The sequence below is a fragment of the Temnothorax nylanderi genome, unplaced genomic scaffold (genome assembly GCF_030848795.1).
Source record: "Temnothorax nylanderi isolate EJ_2023f unplaced genomic scaffold, tnyl_v1.0 TNYL_tig0469_pilon, whole genome shotgun sequence".
Taxonomy (NCBI): Eukaryota; Metazoa; Arthropoda; class Insecta; order Hymenoptera; family Formicidae; genus Temnothorax; species Temnothorax nylanderi.
The window spans coordinates 124,904-143,454 of NW_027249531.1; the positions used below are offsets into that span (position 1 = coordinate 124,904).

At 39.4% G+C, this 18,551-nt stretch overlaps 4 protein-coding genes and 1 long non-coding RNA gene across 12 annotated transcripts; 2 read left to right on the forward strand and 3 right to left on the reverse strand.

Annotated features, from left to right (window-relative positions):
• Positions 1–154: 154 nt before the first annotated feature.
• Positions 155–3,508, forward strand: LOC139783110 (uncharacterized). Of its 5 annotated transcripts, none has more exons than XM_071722238.1 (7): positions 155–739; positions 850–978; positions 1,066–1,327; positions 1,410–1,589; positions 1,681–1,757; positions 1,834–2,150; positions 2,237–3,508. In XM_071722238.1, the coding sequence occupies exons 6-7, from the start codon at positions 1,837–1,839 to the stop codon at positions 3,237–3,239; spliced, it is 1,317 nt and encodes a 438-aa protein (XP_071578339.1). In that variant the 5' UTR covers positions 155–739; positions 850–978; positions 1,066–1,327; positions 1,410–1,589; positions 1,681–1,757; positions 1,834–1,836; the 3' UTR covers positions 3,240–3,508. The 5 variants fall into 5 exon arrangements, with proteins under 5 accessions (XP_071578339.1, XP_071578341.1, XP_071578337.1 ...); XM_071722240.1 differs by having other exon boundaries at positions 155–448; positions 1,397–1,589; XM_071722236.1 differs by having other exon boundaries at positions 155–448.
• Positions 3,505–6,103, reverse strand: LOC139783111 (uncharacterized). Of its 2 annotated transcripts, none has more exons than XM_071722241.1 (5): positions 5,713–6,103; positions 5,548–5,625; positions 5,172–5,470; positions 4,923–5,085; positions 3,505–4,835 (listed from the first exon to the last, which is right to left on the reverse strand). In XM_071722241.1, exons 3-5 carry the CDS (start codon positions 5,407–5,409, stop codon positions 4,610–4,612), a joined length of 627 nt encoding a protein of 208 aa, XP_071578342.1. In that variant the 5' UTR covers positions 5,410–5,470; positions 5,548–5,625; positions 5,713–6,103; the 3' UTR covers positions 3,505–4,609. The 2 variants fall into 2 exon arrangements, with proteins under 2 accessions (XP_071578342.1, XP_071578344.1); XM_071722243.1 differs by having other exon boundaries at positions 5,172–5,483.
• LOC139783105 (uncharacterized) lies at positions 6,084–12,899 on the forward strand. Its single transcript, XM_071722230.1, has 3 exons — positions 6,084–6,672; positions 6,757–7,879; positions 7,951–12,899. The coding sequence occupies exons 1-3, from the start codon at positions 6,084–6,086 to the stop codon at positions 11,681–11,683; spliced, it is 5,445 nt and encodes a 1,814-aa protein (XP_071578331.1). The 3' UTR covers positions 11,684–12,899.
• LOC139783112 (uncharacterized) lies at positions 12,746–13,753 on the reverse strand. Its single transcript, XM_071722244.1, has 4 exons — positions 13,528–13,753; positions 13,257–13,452; positions 13,066–13,184; positions 12,746–12,982 (listed from the first exon to the last, which is right to left on the reverse strand). Exons 1-4 carry the CDS (start codon positions 13,642–13,644, stop codon positions 12,920–12,922), a joined length of 495 nt encoding a protein of 164 aa, XP_071578345.1. The 5' UTR covers positions 13,645–13,753; the 3' UTR covers positions 12,746–12,919.
• Positions 13,754–13,880: 127 nt separating this feature from the next.
• On the reverse strand, positions 13,881–16,392 carry LOC139783113 (uncharacterized). Of its 3 annotated transcripts, XR_011721127.1 has the most exons (4): positions 16,253–16,392; positions 14,661–14,823; positions 14,334–14,558; positions 13,881–14,228 (listed from the first exon to the last, which is right to left on the reverse strand). It is a non-coding gene; the product is annotated as an uncharacterized lncRNA (long non-coding RNA). The 3 variants fall into 3 exon arrangements; XR_011721126.1 differs by having other exon boundaries at positions 14,334–14,823; XR_011721128.1 differs by lacking the exon at positions 16,253–16,392 and adding an exon at positions 15,034–15,238 and having other exon boundaries at positions 14,334–14,823.
• Positions 16,393–18,551: the final 2,159 nt, after the last annotated feature.

Here is an 18,551-nt window from a genome sequence, read left to right on the forward strand (position 1 = left end):
CTTTTCCAACATTAGTAAACTGCGCGCCGACTAGATTTTAGATTTGTCAGACTTGAGGTGCGATTTCACGATGACGCTCGACGCTGGATTCGAGCGTCAAATCTGGTCACGTGATAGATTCAGAGGGACGCGAAATATAACCTAACCACTGGATTGGCTGAAATGAGGAGAGTTCGGCTCGAGCCGTGATACGAGTCGGACGTGTTCTGAGGCGCTCTTGTTCGTAGTGGTTAACCTCGTTTATTGGGTTTGCGGTGTACGCGTCCTAAGCTGCGAGGGGATATTGCATTGTTTTGGGCGGGTTTCTTTTTGCCGTAATATTTGTTGCTCCCCTCTCGGAGGGGGAGCGTATAAATATCATAGCGGATAGGCTCTTTTTATGGCGACTGTGAACATAGCCGATGATAAGCGGTCGATTAGCGATAAAGGCCCGGACACATAAAAATACGTAAGCATAAGACGTAAGAAGTAAGCCGTAAGCAGCAGCGCAAGGCACAGAGAAAACTTAAAGCGTCGTCTACAATGACAGCAGGAGTATACAGTAAGACGTAAGCAGTAACTTATTGACTAATGGGATTTTTACAATTCAAGAATAATTGACTGTGGTTGGTCAATAGCTTACTGCTTACGTCTTACTGCATACTCCTGCTGCCATTGTAGACGACGCTTTAGGTCATACATGAGCAGTAAGACATAAGCAGTGAACACACAGTGTTGAGAAAGGCAGCCATATTAAAACGTAGGACTTAAAACATAACGTAGAAAAATTCCACAAGGATGAAATTTTTACGTTTTACGTTTTACGTCTACCAATCAATAGCGACTGAAAATTTGTTATGTTCTACGTAGCTTTCAAGGGGATCAGAGGTTATTTTTAAAAAACATTGAAAATAAGATATCGGGTAAAAATTTGTGCCCTCGTGCCACAATACTGTACATATAGTGGTTATTTGGCGGCTTTGGCGCTCACGGAACTTGGTAAGCATATCCCTTTTACGTTTAGAAATGTATTGCAAATTTTTATTTTATCACATAAATTTATGTAATACATTATTGCACCGACAGATAAACTGCAGAAGAGCAGCGTATCGTATTTCAAGAAAACGTTGGCAGACAACTTTCTATATGGTACGGATATGGACTGTCTTTGCCTATTTTGAAGTTGGCATAAGGAATCATACATATCTCAAAATCAGATAATTCAACAAAAATTCTGTTAGCGTACAAATCGCGCAATATAGAAGAATACAAAAAGCCTTTGATGACAGATCACCAAGTGTCAAAGAAGGTCGTACAGGTTAGGACACTTCTTTCAGCTCCTTGCCAGGTAAGTTTTGACAGTAATACCAATGAACGTTTGCAATATCGAATATTATAATCAATTCTATATCATTAGCAATTTTTTGCAGTTGCTTTTTAATCTGACGGTAGCTAATTTACATTATACTATAGATGTAGTGCTGCCGACTTTATAGGATTATATGTTGAATTCTACTCATGTAAATGTTAGACACAGTGCAGTATTAGCTACTGTGTAAATTCTCGAAGCCGTATACAATCACTGTAACGATACAAATTAGACATTATCGGTAAGAAAATGTAAAATTTTTATGCAGAGATCAATTTCTATTTTTCTTTAAATGTGTAACAATCTAATCTCTAACATCCATTTTTATTCAGGAGCCACGGGTGTGTAGCTGATATACAGGATATACTATAAACTGTCAGAAGTAGAAAAATCGCCATGTGATGTGATCGTGAGTTGTTAGCTTAATTTATAATTTAGAATAATGGATAATTTGTATGTATAAGATTTTATGTTCTTTTTTGTAGGCAATGGATAATGAGGAAGAAATATTCATACATGCATTACTAATTCTAATGCTTGGTATATACATTGTAAAGAAACGAATATCTTTTCGTTGGGTCAATCGACAATATTGGGTACGACCAATCAATGTGAGACGCCCTGATCAAGGAGACTTTAATCACTTACTGCAAGAGATGAAAAATGATCCGTTTATGTTTTTTCGCTACACAAGAATGTCTTTATGCATCTTTAATCAATTGCTGGAAATGATGACACCATTTTTGGTAAAGAAAAGTCATCGGGCATTGATACCCGAACAACGCCTTGCTTTAACTCTAAGGTATGTATTTATTTCAGTGATAATATGTTATGTAAAGGGAGTATTAAATTAACCAACTAAATTTTTTTGTATTTTCGTTATATCAGATTCCTTGCTACAGGAGATCAAGTCCTATCAATCGCTTTAGCATATCGCATTGGGGAGTCGACGGCACGTAAAGTAATAAAGGAGACTTGTGCTGCAATTATAAGAGTATTAGCGCCCTTATATTTGCCATCTCCTACAGAAGAAGATTGGATCAAAATATGTGAAGGATTTTGGACAACTTGGAACCTACCAAACTGTTGTGGTGCAGTTGACGGGAAGCACGTACAAATACAAGCTCCGCCAAATTCTGGGAGCGTGTACTTCAACTACAAAAAAACTTTCAGTATAATATTAATGGCGGCATGTGATCACAATTATAAATTTACAGTAGTAGATGTTGGAGCATATGGCAGCAACAGTGATGGCGGAGTTTTGTCAAGATCGGAGTTTGGCAAAGCTCTACACAATGGTAATCTGAATTTACCAAAAGGTGAAGCCAATTTGCCTGGAAGTAGAATAAGGACGCCATGCTTCTTCGTTGGAGATGAGGCATTTCAACTAACACAAAATATGATGAGGCCATATCCAGGTCGCAATTTAAATGTAAAAAAGAAAATCTTTAATTATAGATTATCACGAGCTAGGAGGGTTATAGAGAATACATTCGGGATTCTTGTCTCACGCTGGAGAATTTTAAGAAAATCTATTGCTTTACATCCTGAAAATGTCGACAAGATCATATTAGCAACGATATGTCTCCACAATTTTTTAAAAACTGTGAACGATTTGAGGCCAGCAGAACACAGAATTTATTGTCCTCCCAATTTCGTCGATACTGAGCAAGAGGATGGCACTATTATTAGTGGAGCCTGGAGAAGTGAATGTTCTACAAGTAACGTAGCAGAAATTGAACGTATTAGAGCAACCAATGCTCGTCGTTCAACCACACTGGCATACAAGCAACGAGATGAAATAGCAGATTATTTGCTAACTCCTGAGGGTGAAGTTTCATGGCAATACGAGTACATTAATAGAGGTTTCAACAGTCCAGATTTCCATTGAGCCAAGAAGTTATTTTTATTCGCATTTGTTAAAAGATTAATTACTTTTATTTGCAATTTTTTATTGTATACATTTCTATGACGTTTATTTTGCATTTATAGTTAATTACAACACGTTTGTTGGTACTTATTAAAGAAAAGAAATCAAAATACAGTGATTTGCTCAAGAGTGACAATAATATGTGTATTCTAGAAATAGAGTTAAATATCAGCTAATATAAGATCGGTCTCCGTCATTTATTAATAAATAAATAAGGTTATTAAAATGCATTTGATTACTTTTATTTGTATTTGTTGTATACATTCCTGCCAGTACAAAAACTACAAAGTAAAATAATTTCTTGTGTTGAAGCGTTTGGCAGCAACACAGAACAAAAACATTTTCTGCTAAATAAAATGTTATTACAAAAAATATACAGGCATGTATTTTTCAGGTAAAAATGAACTAAAAGATTAATTGTACGATTAATATAAGAGTAATATAAGAATAATATAAAAGTAATATAAGAATAATATAAGATTATTTTTAAAAAATATTTTATAATATCAGAAGAACAAAAGTAACACAGTAAGATCTTATATTATTATAAAATAAGAAACAAAGTTATGCGGCTATAACCTAACCTAACGGTTTCCATAAGATTTCTATAATCGCTTGCTTTCGTCTCGATTTTTCGGATTCAGACATTCTTTCCAATTCCGTTGCTACTAACAAAGCAAAACTTTTATCAGGTGTTAAATCATTAAGATTCCAACCCCTTTGCTGAGATGGTTCTACATTAGTCACACGCTTTTGAAGACTATCGCTCAGAGCTGCAAGTGAATGCTCTAAGTATGTGTTACTTTTGTTCTTTATTCTTGAGCGATCCATTTTTATATTGAAGGGTAGCATTTGTGGTGCAGGAGATGGTGTAGAATCTCTTGATATTGATGTTGCTCCACTCATGCCAGAAAAATTAAGTGACTCACACTGAGATGATGACGAAAGCAGTGATCTGCGATCAGTTTCTGTTAATTCTTTAGTTTGTTGTATATTACTTTCCTAAATATTTAGATGGAGAGGAATACAATTACTAAGGTAAAAGTACCAATACCCGGACACCTAAAAGTAGGTAAATGTACCAATGCCTGGACACGTACCTATATGTGGATACCTTTAAAAAATATAAATTTATGGAAATAAACGTTTGGATACTATAGCTAAAGTATATATATATAACTAAAGTTTCAAACTACAAAAAAATATTTTTATCTTTGATTTTAATTCGCGTTATACTTATAAATAATAATTAAAGGTGTCCAAATATAGATACGCGTCCAGGTATTGGTACTTCTACCTTAAATTCTGTCTTTAATTGCATGAATATATCGTCAGGCTAACAATGGTAGTACATTCTCAAGATTAGTGTTTGATACCTTTAAAGCCTGAGATGGACTTGAGGACAATGAATGCGGAAAAGAGTCGTTTGGGTTTGTACTTAAAACTGTTTGAGGCAATGAAATGTTGCTCCTGCTTATGTTGATCCTATCAGGAAGAGAAGATGTACTTGATGCATCCATTAATTGCTTCTTGGCAGCAGACACGTTCGTATATGATCTACAAAACATTAATTAATACAGTGTAATATAAGTAAACTATGTATTATATATTATTTACCATATAGTCTATATTAATCAAACTTACTTTCTTCGTTTTATAAGGCTTTCCAAAAACAAGAGATTGTGGTATAATGGGAATGCAGGTCGATGAGTGGCACCACTACCACTTCGTGTCTCCAATTCGCGAAGTCGTTTCTCCTTTGAAAATCGTTCACGTAAGCGTAGCCATCGATTTTGACAAGTTGAAACTACAAGGAAGTCATTATTGTTACATACACATATTAATATTATCTTGTTTATATAGAACATTAAAAAATTAATATTTTAATCTTACCTGACATATCCAAAATTTTTGAAATTTCAATCCATGAATTTTCTTTCATGTTTGTGTCTTTGTATTCCTTCAAAGATGAATTGTACAAATGCGGATAACTTCTTACCGCATCTATCAACAATTCATCAGTTCCTTTTTCAAGGCTTTCCCCTTCGACTTCGACGACTTCATGTTGTATATCGTCTTCGAATTCTTCATTATATGAACCACTACAATATTCATGTTCGTTATGTCCCATTTTGGTCTTGACAGCCGTGATCAGTCCAATGCGGATCAGCTGCCGTCAGATTAAACAGCAACTGCAATAAATTGCTAATGATAGAATTGATTATAATATTCGATATTGCCGTTCATTGGTATTACTGTCAAAACTTACCTGGCAAGGAGCTGAAAGAAGTGTCCTAACCTGTACGACCTTCTTTGACACTTCAGACGCTGTTCTTCTGCAGTTTATCTGTCGGTGCAATAATGTATTACATAAATTCATGTGATAGAATAAAAATTTGCAATACATTTTTAAACGTAAAAAGGATATGCTTACCAAGTTCCGTGAGTGCCAAAGCCGCCAAATAACCACTATACGTACAATACTGTGGCACGAGGGCACAAATTTTTAACCGATATCTCCGCCAAATAACCACTATGCTACAGTACTGTGGCACGAGGGCACAAATTTTTACCCAATATCTTCAATGTTTCTTAAAAATAACCTCTGATCCCTTTGAAAGCTGCGTATAGAATATAACGAGTTTTCTAGTCGCTCTTGATTGGTAGACGTAAAACGTAAAACATAAGAATTTAATCCTTGTGGAATTTTTCGTCGTAAGTTCTACGTTTTAATATGGCTGCCTAATTCTCAACTGTGATTGGTCAATTTGTTTACTGCTTACGTCTTACTGCTTATGTACTTTTATGTGCCATGGCCTTAAGGCCTCGTTGAGTGATGAAACCCGGAAGTCGTCCGGCAAGAGATTTAAACCGTACCCGACTGAGCGGGATTTCGACGCTTTTGCTGGCGGCACCTCGCTGGGGGACTGGCGAGAGGTGAAACATAGCGGCTCCTCTTCGAAGAGGTTAAGGGAGGAGGACATTCTGAGACTGAGTAACAAGAATACGAGGATCCCCCCGTCCCAGACTATGGAGGTGGACATGAATAGCGAGGATAATCGCCGAGGACTGAACCAGGTCCTCTGTAATAAATCCGGTGATAGCAACGACAATGCTCCATGCTTGCCGTCCACGCAGGAGGAGCATGTCATGAAGGACGGAGAATCACGTGATTCCGACATGAATGTCAACACAGTACCTGATGCGTCTCAAGCAATTACTGCCAATATAGATAGGGAAATATATTATGTTAGTGGCAATATTTTGAAGGCTCGTGACCTTTCTGGCGAGAATCCGCCGGAAATACATAAATTCGTTAGATACGAAGACGATCACAAAGGTAAAGCGTATATCACTTTGCGTCTTCCCCCTGACCAAACGACCATAAAGAAGGGTAAGAATAATATAAAGATATGGATGATTCTCAATGAGTTACAGATATGCCCTATTTCTATTTCTATGACTAATCATTTCTCAGCAACTGCTGAATTCAAAGATTTCAGAGATGCCAATTGTGCCCTTGATAAGATCGAGTCCCTTGAGAACCCGGTGAAACTTAGGGCGAACTTGGAGCAGAGATCCGTCATCTGCAAGGGAGTGATATCGGATTGGCCCTCTTCTATACCGGATCTCTGGAAGAATATTCGGGATAGATCCAGAATTCTGAGTTTGGAGCGAATGTACCGCAGGAAGTGGGATGCTATTAATAATAAAACTACACTTCTCGCTACGGACAATATTATTATAACATTTAAAGACAACAAGATTCGAGATCTGGCTATTTTTTCGAATGGTATTAACCTTAGGGTGCGCCCATATGTCCCTCAGGTGCGACAGTGTTTTAATTGTTTCAGGTTTGGCCACACTAAGCTAAATTGTAAAAGTGAGACGCGGTGCATTGTATGCGGAGATAAGAGCCATGGCCAATGCGAAAAGGAGGTGCGTTGCTACAATTGCGGAGGACCGCACAAGTCAACGTTTAGAGGATGTCCTTCCTTCGAAAAATCAAAAAATATTAATCTCGTCATGGCGCACAAAAACACGACGTTTCACCAGGCCAAACGAATAGTTGAGGGAGATATACCTGCTCCCCTTTCCGAGTCTCGCAATAAATTTATCGATCAATCATCTTGGCCGGGCCTCCTTACACCGGCTGGGCTGTCATACTCTGAGGCTCTGCGTGTGGATTCCAGGCCAACGTCTAGAGCCTTATCTCAAAGGGACAAAGGAGAGAATCCCCCGCGATATAATAAAGACAAGCGGATCTACGATGCTCCGCGCAATTTTTATAGTTCTTTTGACCTTCGTGCCGGAGAGATCACAAAAGAGAACAGGGGCATTATGCTCTATGGCCGACAACGGACAGGGAGTGGAAATTACCCCGCGGTGGGCCCGGAGGAAACGGGTCCCCATGAGAAGCAGAGAATTTCGGAAACTATCGAGAGCATTTTATTGCTCCTACGAAGAGTCCCGGGAGCCCGGGCGCTGCTGATGCGTGCCCTTGCTGCTGCGGAAGAACGGGTCGAACCGGGTGGGGATTATTCCCCTCCTCCTGATAAGGAAATGAGAAGCGATGAGGTGGACAGCAGGGAATTCTTAAGGTACCATGGACTTAGAGATAATTACCGACCATGCCCGCTATAAAATTCAAACTCTTTTTGTGGAATTGTAGAGGTTATAGATGTCATCAAAATGAGTTATCCAAGATATCAATGGAATATGATATTGTTATCCTGACGGAGACCCGTTGTACTGGTCGCAATAGGGTACACCTCCCTGGATTTAAAACTCTGCATAGTAATAATAACCTCGGAAGTGGTGGAGTGTCGATCTCCGTCAGATCACATATCACATTTGATATAATAAAGATTGTTGGAGCCTTACCTGCGGAGTATGATGTGATTGGAATTAGAACCTCGAATCTCGTTAACAATGTTAACATTATTGCTGTTTACAGACACCCTAGGGCTGGGATCGGCCAACGGGACTTCAACCCTGTCTTTAATTCCGCTAATGGTGACTTGAACAATACGTTAATACTTGGTGACTTCAACGCTCAAAACACTGCTTGGAACTGTGCAATTACAAATAAAAATGGAGAGATACTGCATGATTTGATGGCTAACAAGGGCTTGTCGTGTGTGAATGTTGATACCAAGTCTCGTAATGGTTACAGCGGACAGAGGGACTCTAATATTGACCTCCTGTTTGCTGCTGGCGATATGGCTGGAGATATTGAGTACTCTCAATTGGAGGAGCCTTATGATAGTGACCACGTCCCTATTTGTTTCTCTCTTGATAACAACACCCAGCCATACAGAAAGCTTTCGAATAAGACATCCACCAAGAGGACAGATTGGTCGAGGTATCAGGAGCTTATTAAGGAGTATTTGCAGCCGCTCCTGCCTAATTTGCCCCGATTTGGGCAGGACTTTACATCGTACTACCAGTCCTTCACGGATGCTCTCAGGTCAGCGGTGCGTCAAGCTTCTGGTGCTCGCGGGGATGGACCAACCATGAATAATTCAGGCTCTTATAAGAGATCCCACAGGTGGTGGAACGCTGACTGTGATGCGGCAGTTAAAGAGAGAAGACGGGCGTTTCTGGAATTTAAGAAACTTCGCAATATCCACTCATGGAATAATTATAAGCGCTTGTGCGCTGTCACCAGGAAAACTCTCAGTCGTGCCAAAAAGGAAAATTTCGAAGAGTTCTGTAAAGGTATCAACAAATTCACTAGCCTATCTTACGTGTGGAGTACTATGCGGATAATGAAGAATGCTCGCAAAAGGGTGGAGTGGAATAAATGGCAGACTAACAATCGAGAAGCGGAAATTAGAAAAACCATAGACAGTCTTGCCCCTCCATTTGTCGGTATTAATCCTTCTTATGGGGAAGAATATGATAATATGGATGTGGAACTTGATGCTCCATTTACGCGTCCCGAACTAGACAGGGCGTTGGAGATGATTCGGAGAGATTCTGCTCCAGGTATGGACGGGATGGAGTACAAGATGCTACGGCTTCTGCCGGAGGACGGTAGGTCCTGCCTCCTAGAGTTGTTTAATATTGTGTGGTCTTCTGGAGTTCTTCCTGCTGACTGGCTGTGCTATCAGGTCATTTTTATCGATAAGGTTGGTCGGGAAAAAGTGCGCCCCATTTCTCTATCATCATGCGTTGGAAAATTGATGGAACGTATGATTAATGAAAGACTTATTTGGTGGGCTGAGAAGAAAGGCAAATTTAGTTCGTCCCAGAGCGGTTTCAGGAGAGGCAAATCTTGTGCGGACAATTTGGCGAGAATCACGTCGGACATCCGGGCTGCCCTGAGTGCGGGGGAGTATACTTTGGCTGCCTTCCTCGACGTCTCCTCGGCATACGACAGTGTGGAGTTCCATGTGCTACTGGACAGGCTGGTGGCGCTTGGCTGTCCTGCCGGTATTTTCAAATTCGTTCGTAATTGGCTATACCGGAGAAGGGCTCGATTTATTGTCAACTCAGGTGAGTTCATAGATCGGTTCGTGTTCAGGGGCCTCCCGCAGGGCGCCGTGCTTAGTCCGGTGCTCTATGCTCTGTTCACTCAGTTGCTACGAGACGCTCTCCCGGAGGGAGTCGAAATGGTGGAATTCGCTGACGATATTGGTTTGTACGTGTCGAGCCGGGATTGGCGACGTAACCGTAATCTTCTCGAGCAGGCAGTTAATATCGTCGCGGACATATTGAAGCAGATCGGTCTTGACTTGGAGCCTAGGAAGACCGTATTGGTCGAGTTCAACAAGACCGGTTTTGTTGATAAGGAGCTGAGCATTAAAGTACAGGGATGCGACGTGTTTAATTGTGATTGCGCAAAATTCCTGGGCATTTGGCTGGATAGCAGCCTCAATTTTCACCGCCAGATCCAGGAGGTCAGGGGCAAGGTTAATAGGGCCAACTCAATCATGAGGTACCTGTGTGGGGTCTCAAGAGGCATGGAGGTCAACACGGCCTTGATGCTCTACAAGAGTATAGTACGCTCCATTACTGATTATGGCATTTTTGTATATTTCCCCAGAGACATGGCGTTCCAAACCAGGCTGGAGAGGACACAATATATGGGAATCCGAACGGCCTTGGGTTATAGAAACAGCACTCCCAATAACGTCATCGTGGCGGAAGCTAAAGTCACGCTCCTGAGAGATAGAGCTGTAATGCTTGGTAGAAACTTCGTCACTAAAGCTATTGCCCACAACAACAATGGATTGTGTCTAAAACTGGAGCGTACTCTGGATCGTGAGAATTTTTGTCGCTACCGCCAACCAATGTACAAATTTTCCATGCTTTCTGAAATCTGGAGAAAATTGAGGTTTAGGAAGAATGTTGGATCTGGTGAACAGTATGAAGTCTTTCGAGGCCCGTACGGCGCGCACTCTTTCCGACCATGTGTGGACCTAACGATTGGAGAAGCCAGGAAGCGGGAGCGATTTCCGGATGAATTGCTCATCCGTAGAATTACTGAGAGATACGAGATGACCGCTCCTCCGGGGATTATATACACAGACGGATCATACGATGAGTCTCGACGCTCTACAGGCGCCAGTATTGTTATCTCTGATCAGGATGAAGCATACAAAATAAGCCTGCCGGGCTTATGCTCTTCCTACACCGCGGAAGTTTTCGCCATTAAATCGGCGCTCCAAGTTATGATTGGACAACAACAGAATAGGAGTAAGGAGATTATTATTTTGTCTGACTGTAAATCGGCATTACAATCCATTTACAACAATCACATTAACGTGTATAAGAACCGTTATGTTGTGGAGGCTAGACGGTACATATACGAGCTCGAGACTATCTTTGATAAGAGGGTTGTTCTCGTGTGGATTCCTTCACACGTTGGCATTGAGGGAAACGAGGTCGCGGATGATTTGGCCAAGGAGGCTTCATTGGAGGAAGCTGACCATTCGATAGAGGTTTCGGTCGGTGACTATAGGATGCACGACAAGAGAGAAGCGTGGCTGTCCACTCAGAATTCGATTAAACAGGATTCCGCGCATAAGGGAGCCTTCTATTTTCAGCATTTTTATGACGACCTCCCGAAGCCGTGGTTCCACAAGATCAATGCTGATAGATATTTCGTGACTGTTTTTAATAGACTAAGAGCCAATCACTTTAATCTGAAGTCATCATTGAAGAGGAAGGGATACATCGATGATGAGCGCTGTGATTGCGGTTATGAAAGAGAGAATCTATATCATGTATTACTTCGCTGTAGCAAATTTGATGACCATAGGATTGTCATGGACAATGAGTTGAGGGAGGCAAATTATATGGGGGATATCGATTTGATCCGTATTATTAAGGATAAACAGTGGGACATCCTATACATTATTTTCAAATTTATTAAGAAGATTGGTAAAATTATATGAGCAATGTGTTTTTAACGGTACGGGCTGGTCGATTGCTCATTGGTGACGCTGAGAGGTGCTCTCGATTAGGGATCGATAATTCGCATGTTCGAGAGTGTGCGGGATCGATGGTTCGCGTGTTCGAGAATGCAACATGGCGCGAGTGTTGCATTGTGACTGAACGTATTTATGGATGACGAGACTTTGTGTGCGCGCGTGATGTCGCGATGATTTAGTGACACTACTTAACGGGGTCTACATCGCTTGTGTCAATTACCTCTGTGTACAAGGCACCTAATTTCCTCAACCGAGGAATCTAATCAATAAAACCCCCTCTCGAAAGCATATTAAAAATGATAAGAATTTAGTGAAAATAGGTGCAAATAACTCTTTACATATTTAGGAAGAACTTTCTCGAAGACTGAAATGATTCGTCTTTATAATTATCAAGAAATTGTAAAAATAAAACAGGACCACATTTATTATTTCCACATTTCAATGTGGATAATAACGTATTTGGGTTTTAATTGTACAAACAACTCTTTTTAAACCTTAAGAAACAGCAATTAAATGTATTCCACATATTTATTTGCTAAAATTCGTTTATTTCACGCGACGAAAATCTAACCTATATGCTTTTTCCCTGCCGCGCGCCCCTTCCCCGCACAGAGAACGAACCAACCTCCTTAAGAGAGTGATGATTATAACTTTTATCTAATGTCGCAATTTTTTCTCTATTTTGCATCAGCTACTCATTTTGTTCGATGTTTGCTTTAGGTAACGCAGACGAGCTCGTGAATCATCAACCGAACGGTAAAATGTCTCTACTCTTGAATTGGCGAACGAAGAAATCGTTGAATCTTTTGAACATCACTTACGACGTGACGCCGGCCGATCTTGTGACGGCTGTTATCACGGAATTGGCGATTTTGCCATGCACTAGTGTTCCTGTGACTTTACGGATTAAACCTTCCGAGATTTAAATATGTACGTTTTCTCGAGAAAAGATTTAAACGAAAAACTGACCAACGCGTCTAAAAAGGAAGACAAGTGACAAGGAATTACTGAATACTGAGTACAATATTTTGATGTAAATATACGCGCGGATTATTGTACTTTTTATTTGACCATTTCACACAAACGAAGCAACTGTATTAATCGAATATAGTACGAGATTAATATCGATTAATACATTGCTGTGTATAAAATCGTTGAAATATATTTTCTTGTTCTTAGACATTTTCTACGACGTCTATTTTATCGTATAAATTTTTTTAGGTTGATATCAACGATACATTTCTTACACTTCTCCTTGAGTTCCTAAAGGTATAAATTTTGAAAGTATTAATTTTCAAACTCTCCCCAAATAATAAAATATTTAAAAATATATAAAAAAATATTACTGTAATAGTACTGAACGTTTGGGTCATGAGATCACAGTGTTTATCCATATTAACCATTTGTACCAAATCGCTACACTTCTCTAAAATATATTCCACATCTTGCAATTTTCTGCCACCCACTGAAAGAACAATCATGATTAAGCTCAAGTTGCAGAATGTAGTTTTAATAGGTTACACATGTATCGGTATACCTGGTATATGTAGAAAAGCGTCAAGCAATTCCTCTAGGATATATTCAGCGCGTCTTTGGAACAATTCATTAATAGCAGCAATCCAGTGCTTTATAGCACACTTTAATGCAGTTATTGCAGTCCAAGGTGGCTTTATAATGACATATATTTTCCACTCTGCTTCTCCATAAATCTCTGACATTTGCTTTGTGATAATCTGAACATAAAAATATTCGTTCAATATGAGATCGTGAAAATTGACACATTTCATAATCTAACATACAATGCGTACCGTTGACAAAAAGTTTTTCACGATCAATTTGGTGTCCTCAAAAATATCATCTGTTAAACGTAATTCGTCGTTAAAGAGAGACTTTTCAACGGGACCACCATTCAAATTGTTGCCCATTATACCAATCGTATCTAAATAATCTATTTTTTCAAGTAGATCATTGCGTCCCAATGCCAGTCCAAGGTATATTATATCATCGCTTTAGTGCAGAGATTTTGTCATAAGATAGCAAGACCTACATATATAAAATAAAAATAACACTTCTATTCGTTCTTAACATATGCGTGCATTATATATGATGTAACAAAAGGACAACTTGCCACTGATCTTCCTAATTGATGAATAAGAAAAAGAACTCGCATTTGTGGTGTGAATGTGACTTCATTATCATTATTGTCTCGAGATGTTACTGATATATCGTCCCTTAACTTTGAAGAGGAGTTTCTTGGAGGGAAACTACTTCTCTTAGTTTCCACTGTCCTTGCATACGAAACTTCTAACGACGAGGGAAAAGACTTATTCCTGGCTTTTAATCTCTGCAGCACCTTCGCTTTAAGGGCCTTTATTTGCGGGGTGTCCAAGATTTTATCATACGAACGTCGTCGATTGGATATTTCCTTTTTCTCAACATTGCGCTCAGGTGTCATTGCACTGCGATGAATCTCTTCTTCGTGAATTTTACATTCATTTACTAAAGATGTCTACACAACAAATGTTATACAATTAACAACTTTTAAGAGTTATAGAATAAGGAGACAACTTAACGTGTTCTACAGCAGACAAATAAACCATGAAAAGTAACGTACTTTGCCGGCCTCGTCCAATGTTGACTGAATTCATGAAAATTGATTTGTTTTCACATTAAAGTAATACACTCTGTCCGGATGACTTTTAGAGCTGACAGTAATCCAATCCTTCGGCAGTTTACGCTTTAACATGTTGAGGAGATGCGCATTGTAGCAGGAAATTTGAAAAGGAGGCCGTATTAGTCGTTTAATCATCCTTCAACGATCCTCTGGCAAAACAAAACTCTGTGAAAAGATAATTGTATGTATACATACATACGTATTGATACGTATTACGTCGCGACCTCATGCAATGGGCGCGTTCAGCAGACACAACTGTTGCACAACCTAACAATGCCTCGTCTTCACTGGAACTTATGACGCTACCTAAATCCTTATCCACGGAGAACTGACTAATGCTATTCTCGTGAGTTTTCCTTCGTTCTTTATTTCTCTCTACTATCTTGTCGAAACATTGTTTATATATTCCTCGCATATTTACTCCATCAATCTGCGACAGATTTAATCACAAAAATTAATAAGTTAAACAACTATATCTTCTACATGTATAAAATATTTAGAGGTTATCCTTGATTGCGAAAAACGTATAGCAAATTTAACAGTTTATTAAGTTATAACGTAAATTTAATGTACAAATTAATACATTAAATGACATTTTACTTAAAAGAAGGGTAAATATGCAGAATTGTGGCTTCCTCACCGATTTCGTTAAACTTAGGCTTAATCGACGCGTTTTTGCGTGAAACGAAAGAATCTGGCAGAAAAAAGTGTCGCTCTGCCCCGCGAAGCGAGATATTAACAGTTAAAGTTGACGACTATCAGGTTATGAGACCTGTCATACCGACGAGATGTAGCGACTACGAACATGCCCTGTGGCCATATGCGCATGCTCAGTGGCCGCACGCGCATGCAAGAGGTCACGTGACAACTGTTTGGTCGGTAAGTCAGAAGTGTAATATAATTCGAAATGATATTCTTTCGGCGTATAGATTAGTGACGCGCTTTAAAAGTATTTAAGTGTTTAAAGCGCGTCAACTAACCTATGTAGGTTAGTGACGCGATTTAAAAGTATTTAAGTGTTTAAAGCACGTCACTAAAACCTAAGCAGGGCGCACATGTGTGTGCCTTGCTTTAACGAAAATCACAACTTCTATAAAGCAGGGCATACATACACACGTGTGTGTGCCCTGCTTTAATGAAAATCACAACTTCTATAAAGCAGGGCATACACACGTGTGTGTGTGCCCTGCTTTAACGAAAATCACAACTTCTATAAAGCAGGACATACACACGTGTGTGTGCCCTGCTTTAACGAAAATCACAACTTCTATAAAGCAGGGTATACACACGTGTGTGTGTGTGTGTGTGTGTGTGTGTGTGTGCGTGCGTGCGTGCGTGTGTGTGTGTGTGTGACGTGCTTTAACGAAAATCACAACTTCTATAAAGCAGGAAATACACACCTGTGTGTGTGCCCTGCTTTAACGAAAATCATTAAACAGTTAAATACTTTTAAAGCGTGTCACTAATCTACATAGGTTAGTTGACGCGCTTTAAACACTTAAATACTTTTAAAGCGCGTCACTAATCTATACGCCGAAAGAATATCATTTTGAATTATGTTACACTTCTGACTTACCAACCACAGTTGTCACGTAACCTCTTACATGCGCGTGCGGCCACTGAGCATGCGCATATGGCCACAGGGCTTGTTCGTAGTCGCTACATCTCGTCGGTATGACAGGTCTCATAACCTGATAGTCGTCAACTTTAACTGTTAATATCTCGCTTCGCGGGGCAGAGCGACACTTTTTTCTGCCAGATTCTTTCGTTTCACGCAAAAACGCGTCGATTAAGCCTAAGTTTAACGAAATCGGTGAGGAAGCCACAATTCTGCATATTTACCAAAAGAAGAAGATTACCTCGGATAAAGATCTTAAAATACCAGCGATGTGACCAACTGGACCAACTGCCGCAGTCCTCGCAGCTATGCAGCAGCCATTTCACGTGATTTCACGTGATTTCACGTTTCACGGAACAGTTTCATTTTTCACCGTTTACATTTCACTTTTCACAATTCACGCTAGGGGAAAAGTTTCATGATCGACCCCCTGTACTGCTCTTTAAGCCTTTAAGCGGCTTTAAGCCTTGTGTACACGATACTAGAAATCGGTCCGAGTTTCGGTTTAAGCCAATCAACTTGCAGCTCTTACAGAAAAGCAGCAGTTTCATTGGCTTAAACCGAAACTCGGACCGATTTCTAGTATCGTGTACACACAAGGCTTTATATGGCCAGGACGAACCAATAGTCTTATGAGCCGTGAGGCGTGTCTTTTTTCAATTGCATTGACGCAAGTATGAGCCGTGAGGCGTGTCTTTTTTCAATTGCACTGACGCGAGTATGTGTAGTTGTGTGTGTATGTCCGCGGTGTCGGAAACTCGGGTTAAGGTGGTTCAAGCAGTAATTTGAAGTCACAAAAACAACTATTGTTACTAGTAACAAATATGAATGATTTAGTATGTAAAAATCAGCATACATTTAAATTAATTATTCCGTAAGGTGTTTTCTCATTTAACCGTTGCTATAAACTGAAAATATCAGAACAAAGTCACAAATTTGACTAGAGTTGGTGATATAACCATAAATATGATCACGCCGGTAAAGAATAAAATATACTAAAATAGAAAAAATATACGTCACAATTTCTACAATTCCGCAATAGTGAATATATTCATACAACTGCCGAAAAAAATATGTTATCCATAAGGAACCTCCATTCAACGGTGGGAGAATGGTAGGACACGCGTCTTGTGCGTCAGCTGACGCGTGCGACGTTGCCAAGCAGCCACTCAAGACGGCCGCCATGACTCTCGTGTCGTGTCGAAACGTCGAAAGTTGCCGAAAGTTTGTCGAAAGTTTCGCTTTATTTATATACGGTACGGTCAATCAGTTTGGTGTCGCGTCAGTATCTTTAGAAATGTTTATTGCATCGATTAAACAGTTTTTTATTCGTTTATCTACTCGAGAAGTATGAACGTATTCCATAAATGTGCGATCTGACCCTCCTTTCCCTATTATCACCATGTAAAATTGGCAAAGTTTACGGACATATATCTCCGGAACCAAGCGGTAAAAAAATTCGAAATTTTTCAGACACACTCTAGGAACGTTAACCTTTCATTTAATATCATATTTTCCGGGCTATCTACATTTGACCTAAATGCTTGAACCACCTTAATGCCGTAGGTTTGTTAGGCCCAAGGAACTGCGCGGATCACTTCCCCCTGCGGCCGCGTGAGTCCCGTGAGTCCCGTGCCCGTGGCCGGGAAAGGAGAGCGGCAAGGAATCTGGAATCGGCGTTGCGGCGCGCGCGAGGCACACCGAGGAAAACGGAATATCGAATCGCTGGGCGGAGAGGGGTAGCAGTCTTCGATCGAGATCTGGATTACGCGGGCGCGTCGAGGATCGCCAAGATTTTACCAATTCGTAAAAAAGGAGAACACAAACAGGGATTGTATGAGGGAGGGCTCTCACTTTTTTTCACGCTGCTTACTGCTTACATCGAGCTTTAAAGCTTTAAAAAGTAAGTGTATCAATTTTGGTATTTTATGTATACATATCCCATACAGCACAAAATGTTTTTTAAATATTTTTAAAATATTTTTTAGGAAGATTAAAATAATTTAAAATAATTTACAAAAATATTTTAGAATGTTTCTATGTCCGTCAGATCATGTCAGAAAAATATTTTCAAAAATATTTTTAAAAGATTGCAAATAAATATATTCAATAATATTTGTAAAATCTTTTAGAAATATGTTTTTAAAAAATAAAAATATGTTCATAATAATTTAAAAATGCTTTAAAAATGACATAAATATGAGTCATTTAAAGGTATGTATATACCGTTATGCTGTTGTGAATTAAGAATTTTAGAAAAACAAAAAAAAAATACATTTATTATATATATGTCGTGTGTGCATACAGCCGCGCGGTCACCCATCCGAGTCAGTACCGCACCTAACGTCGCTTGACATCGATGATCGAACGGACTAGTGGTGATCCTTTGATTCTGACGCTTCCTTGTGCTTATACTTCTATATAACATATCTTTATAGTGTTCAAAAATCGTGTAATGATAACCGGTAAATATTAAAAATAATAACGCAATTACAATTAATGTACAATAATTATTAATATAAAATTATTCTATTAATATT

Excerpts from the sequence above, each read along its gene's own strand:
- LOC139783105 (XM_071722230.1), top strand. The coding sequence starts at position 6,084 with ATGTGCCATGGCCTTAAGGCCTCGTTGAGTGATGAAACCCGGAAGTCG. Across the intron at positions 6,673-6,756 it reads CCAAACGACCATAAAGAAGG|CAACTGCTGAATTCAAAGAT; the intron begins GTAAGAATAATA and ends ATCATTTCTCAG. Across the intron at positions 7,880-7,950 it reads GACAGCAGGGAATTCTTAAG|AGGTTATAGATGTCATCAAA; the intron begins GTACCATGGACT and ends GTGGAATTGTAG.
- LOC139783111 (XM_071722241.1), bottom strand. The coding sequence starts at position 5,409 with ATGGGACATAACGAACATGAATATTGTAGTGGTTCATATAATGAAGAA. Across the intron at positions 5,086-5,171 it reads AAAAATTTTGGATATGTCAG|TTTCAACTTGTCAAAATCGA; the intron begins GTAAGATTAAAA and ends ACTTCCTTGTAG. Across the intron at positions 4,836-4,922 it reads AGCCTTATAAAACGAAGAAA|ATCATATACGAACGTGTCTG; the intron begins GTAAGTTTGATT and ends AATGTTTTGTAG.
- LOC139783112 (XM_071722244.1), bottom strand. The coding sequence starts at position 13,644 with ATGGGCAACAATTTGAATGGTGGTCCCGTTGAAAAGTCTCTCTTTAAC. Across the intron at positions 13,453-13,527 it reads TGAAAAACTTTTTGTCAACG|ATTATCACAAAGCAAATGTC; the intron begins GTACGCATTGTA and ends TTTTATGTTCAG. Across the intron at positions 12,983-13,065 it reads AAACGTTCAGTACTATTACA|GAACTCAAGGAGAAGTGTAA; the intron begins GTAATATTTTTT and ends TTATACCTTTAG.
- LOC139783110 (XM_071722238.1), top strand. The coding sequence starts at position 1,837 with ATGGATAATGAGGAAGAAATATTCATACATGCATTACTAATTCTAATG. Across the intron at positions 2,151-2,236 it reads CGCCTTGCTTTAACTCTAAG|ATTCCTTGCTACAGGAGATC; the intron begins GTATGTATTTAT and ends TCGTTATATCAG.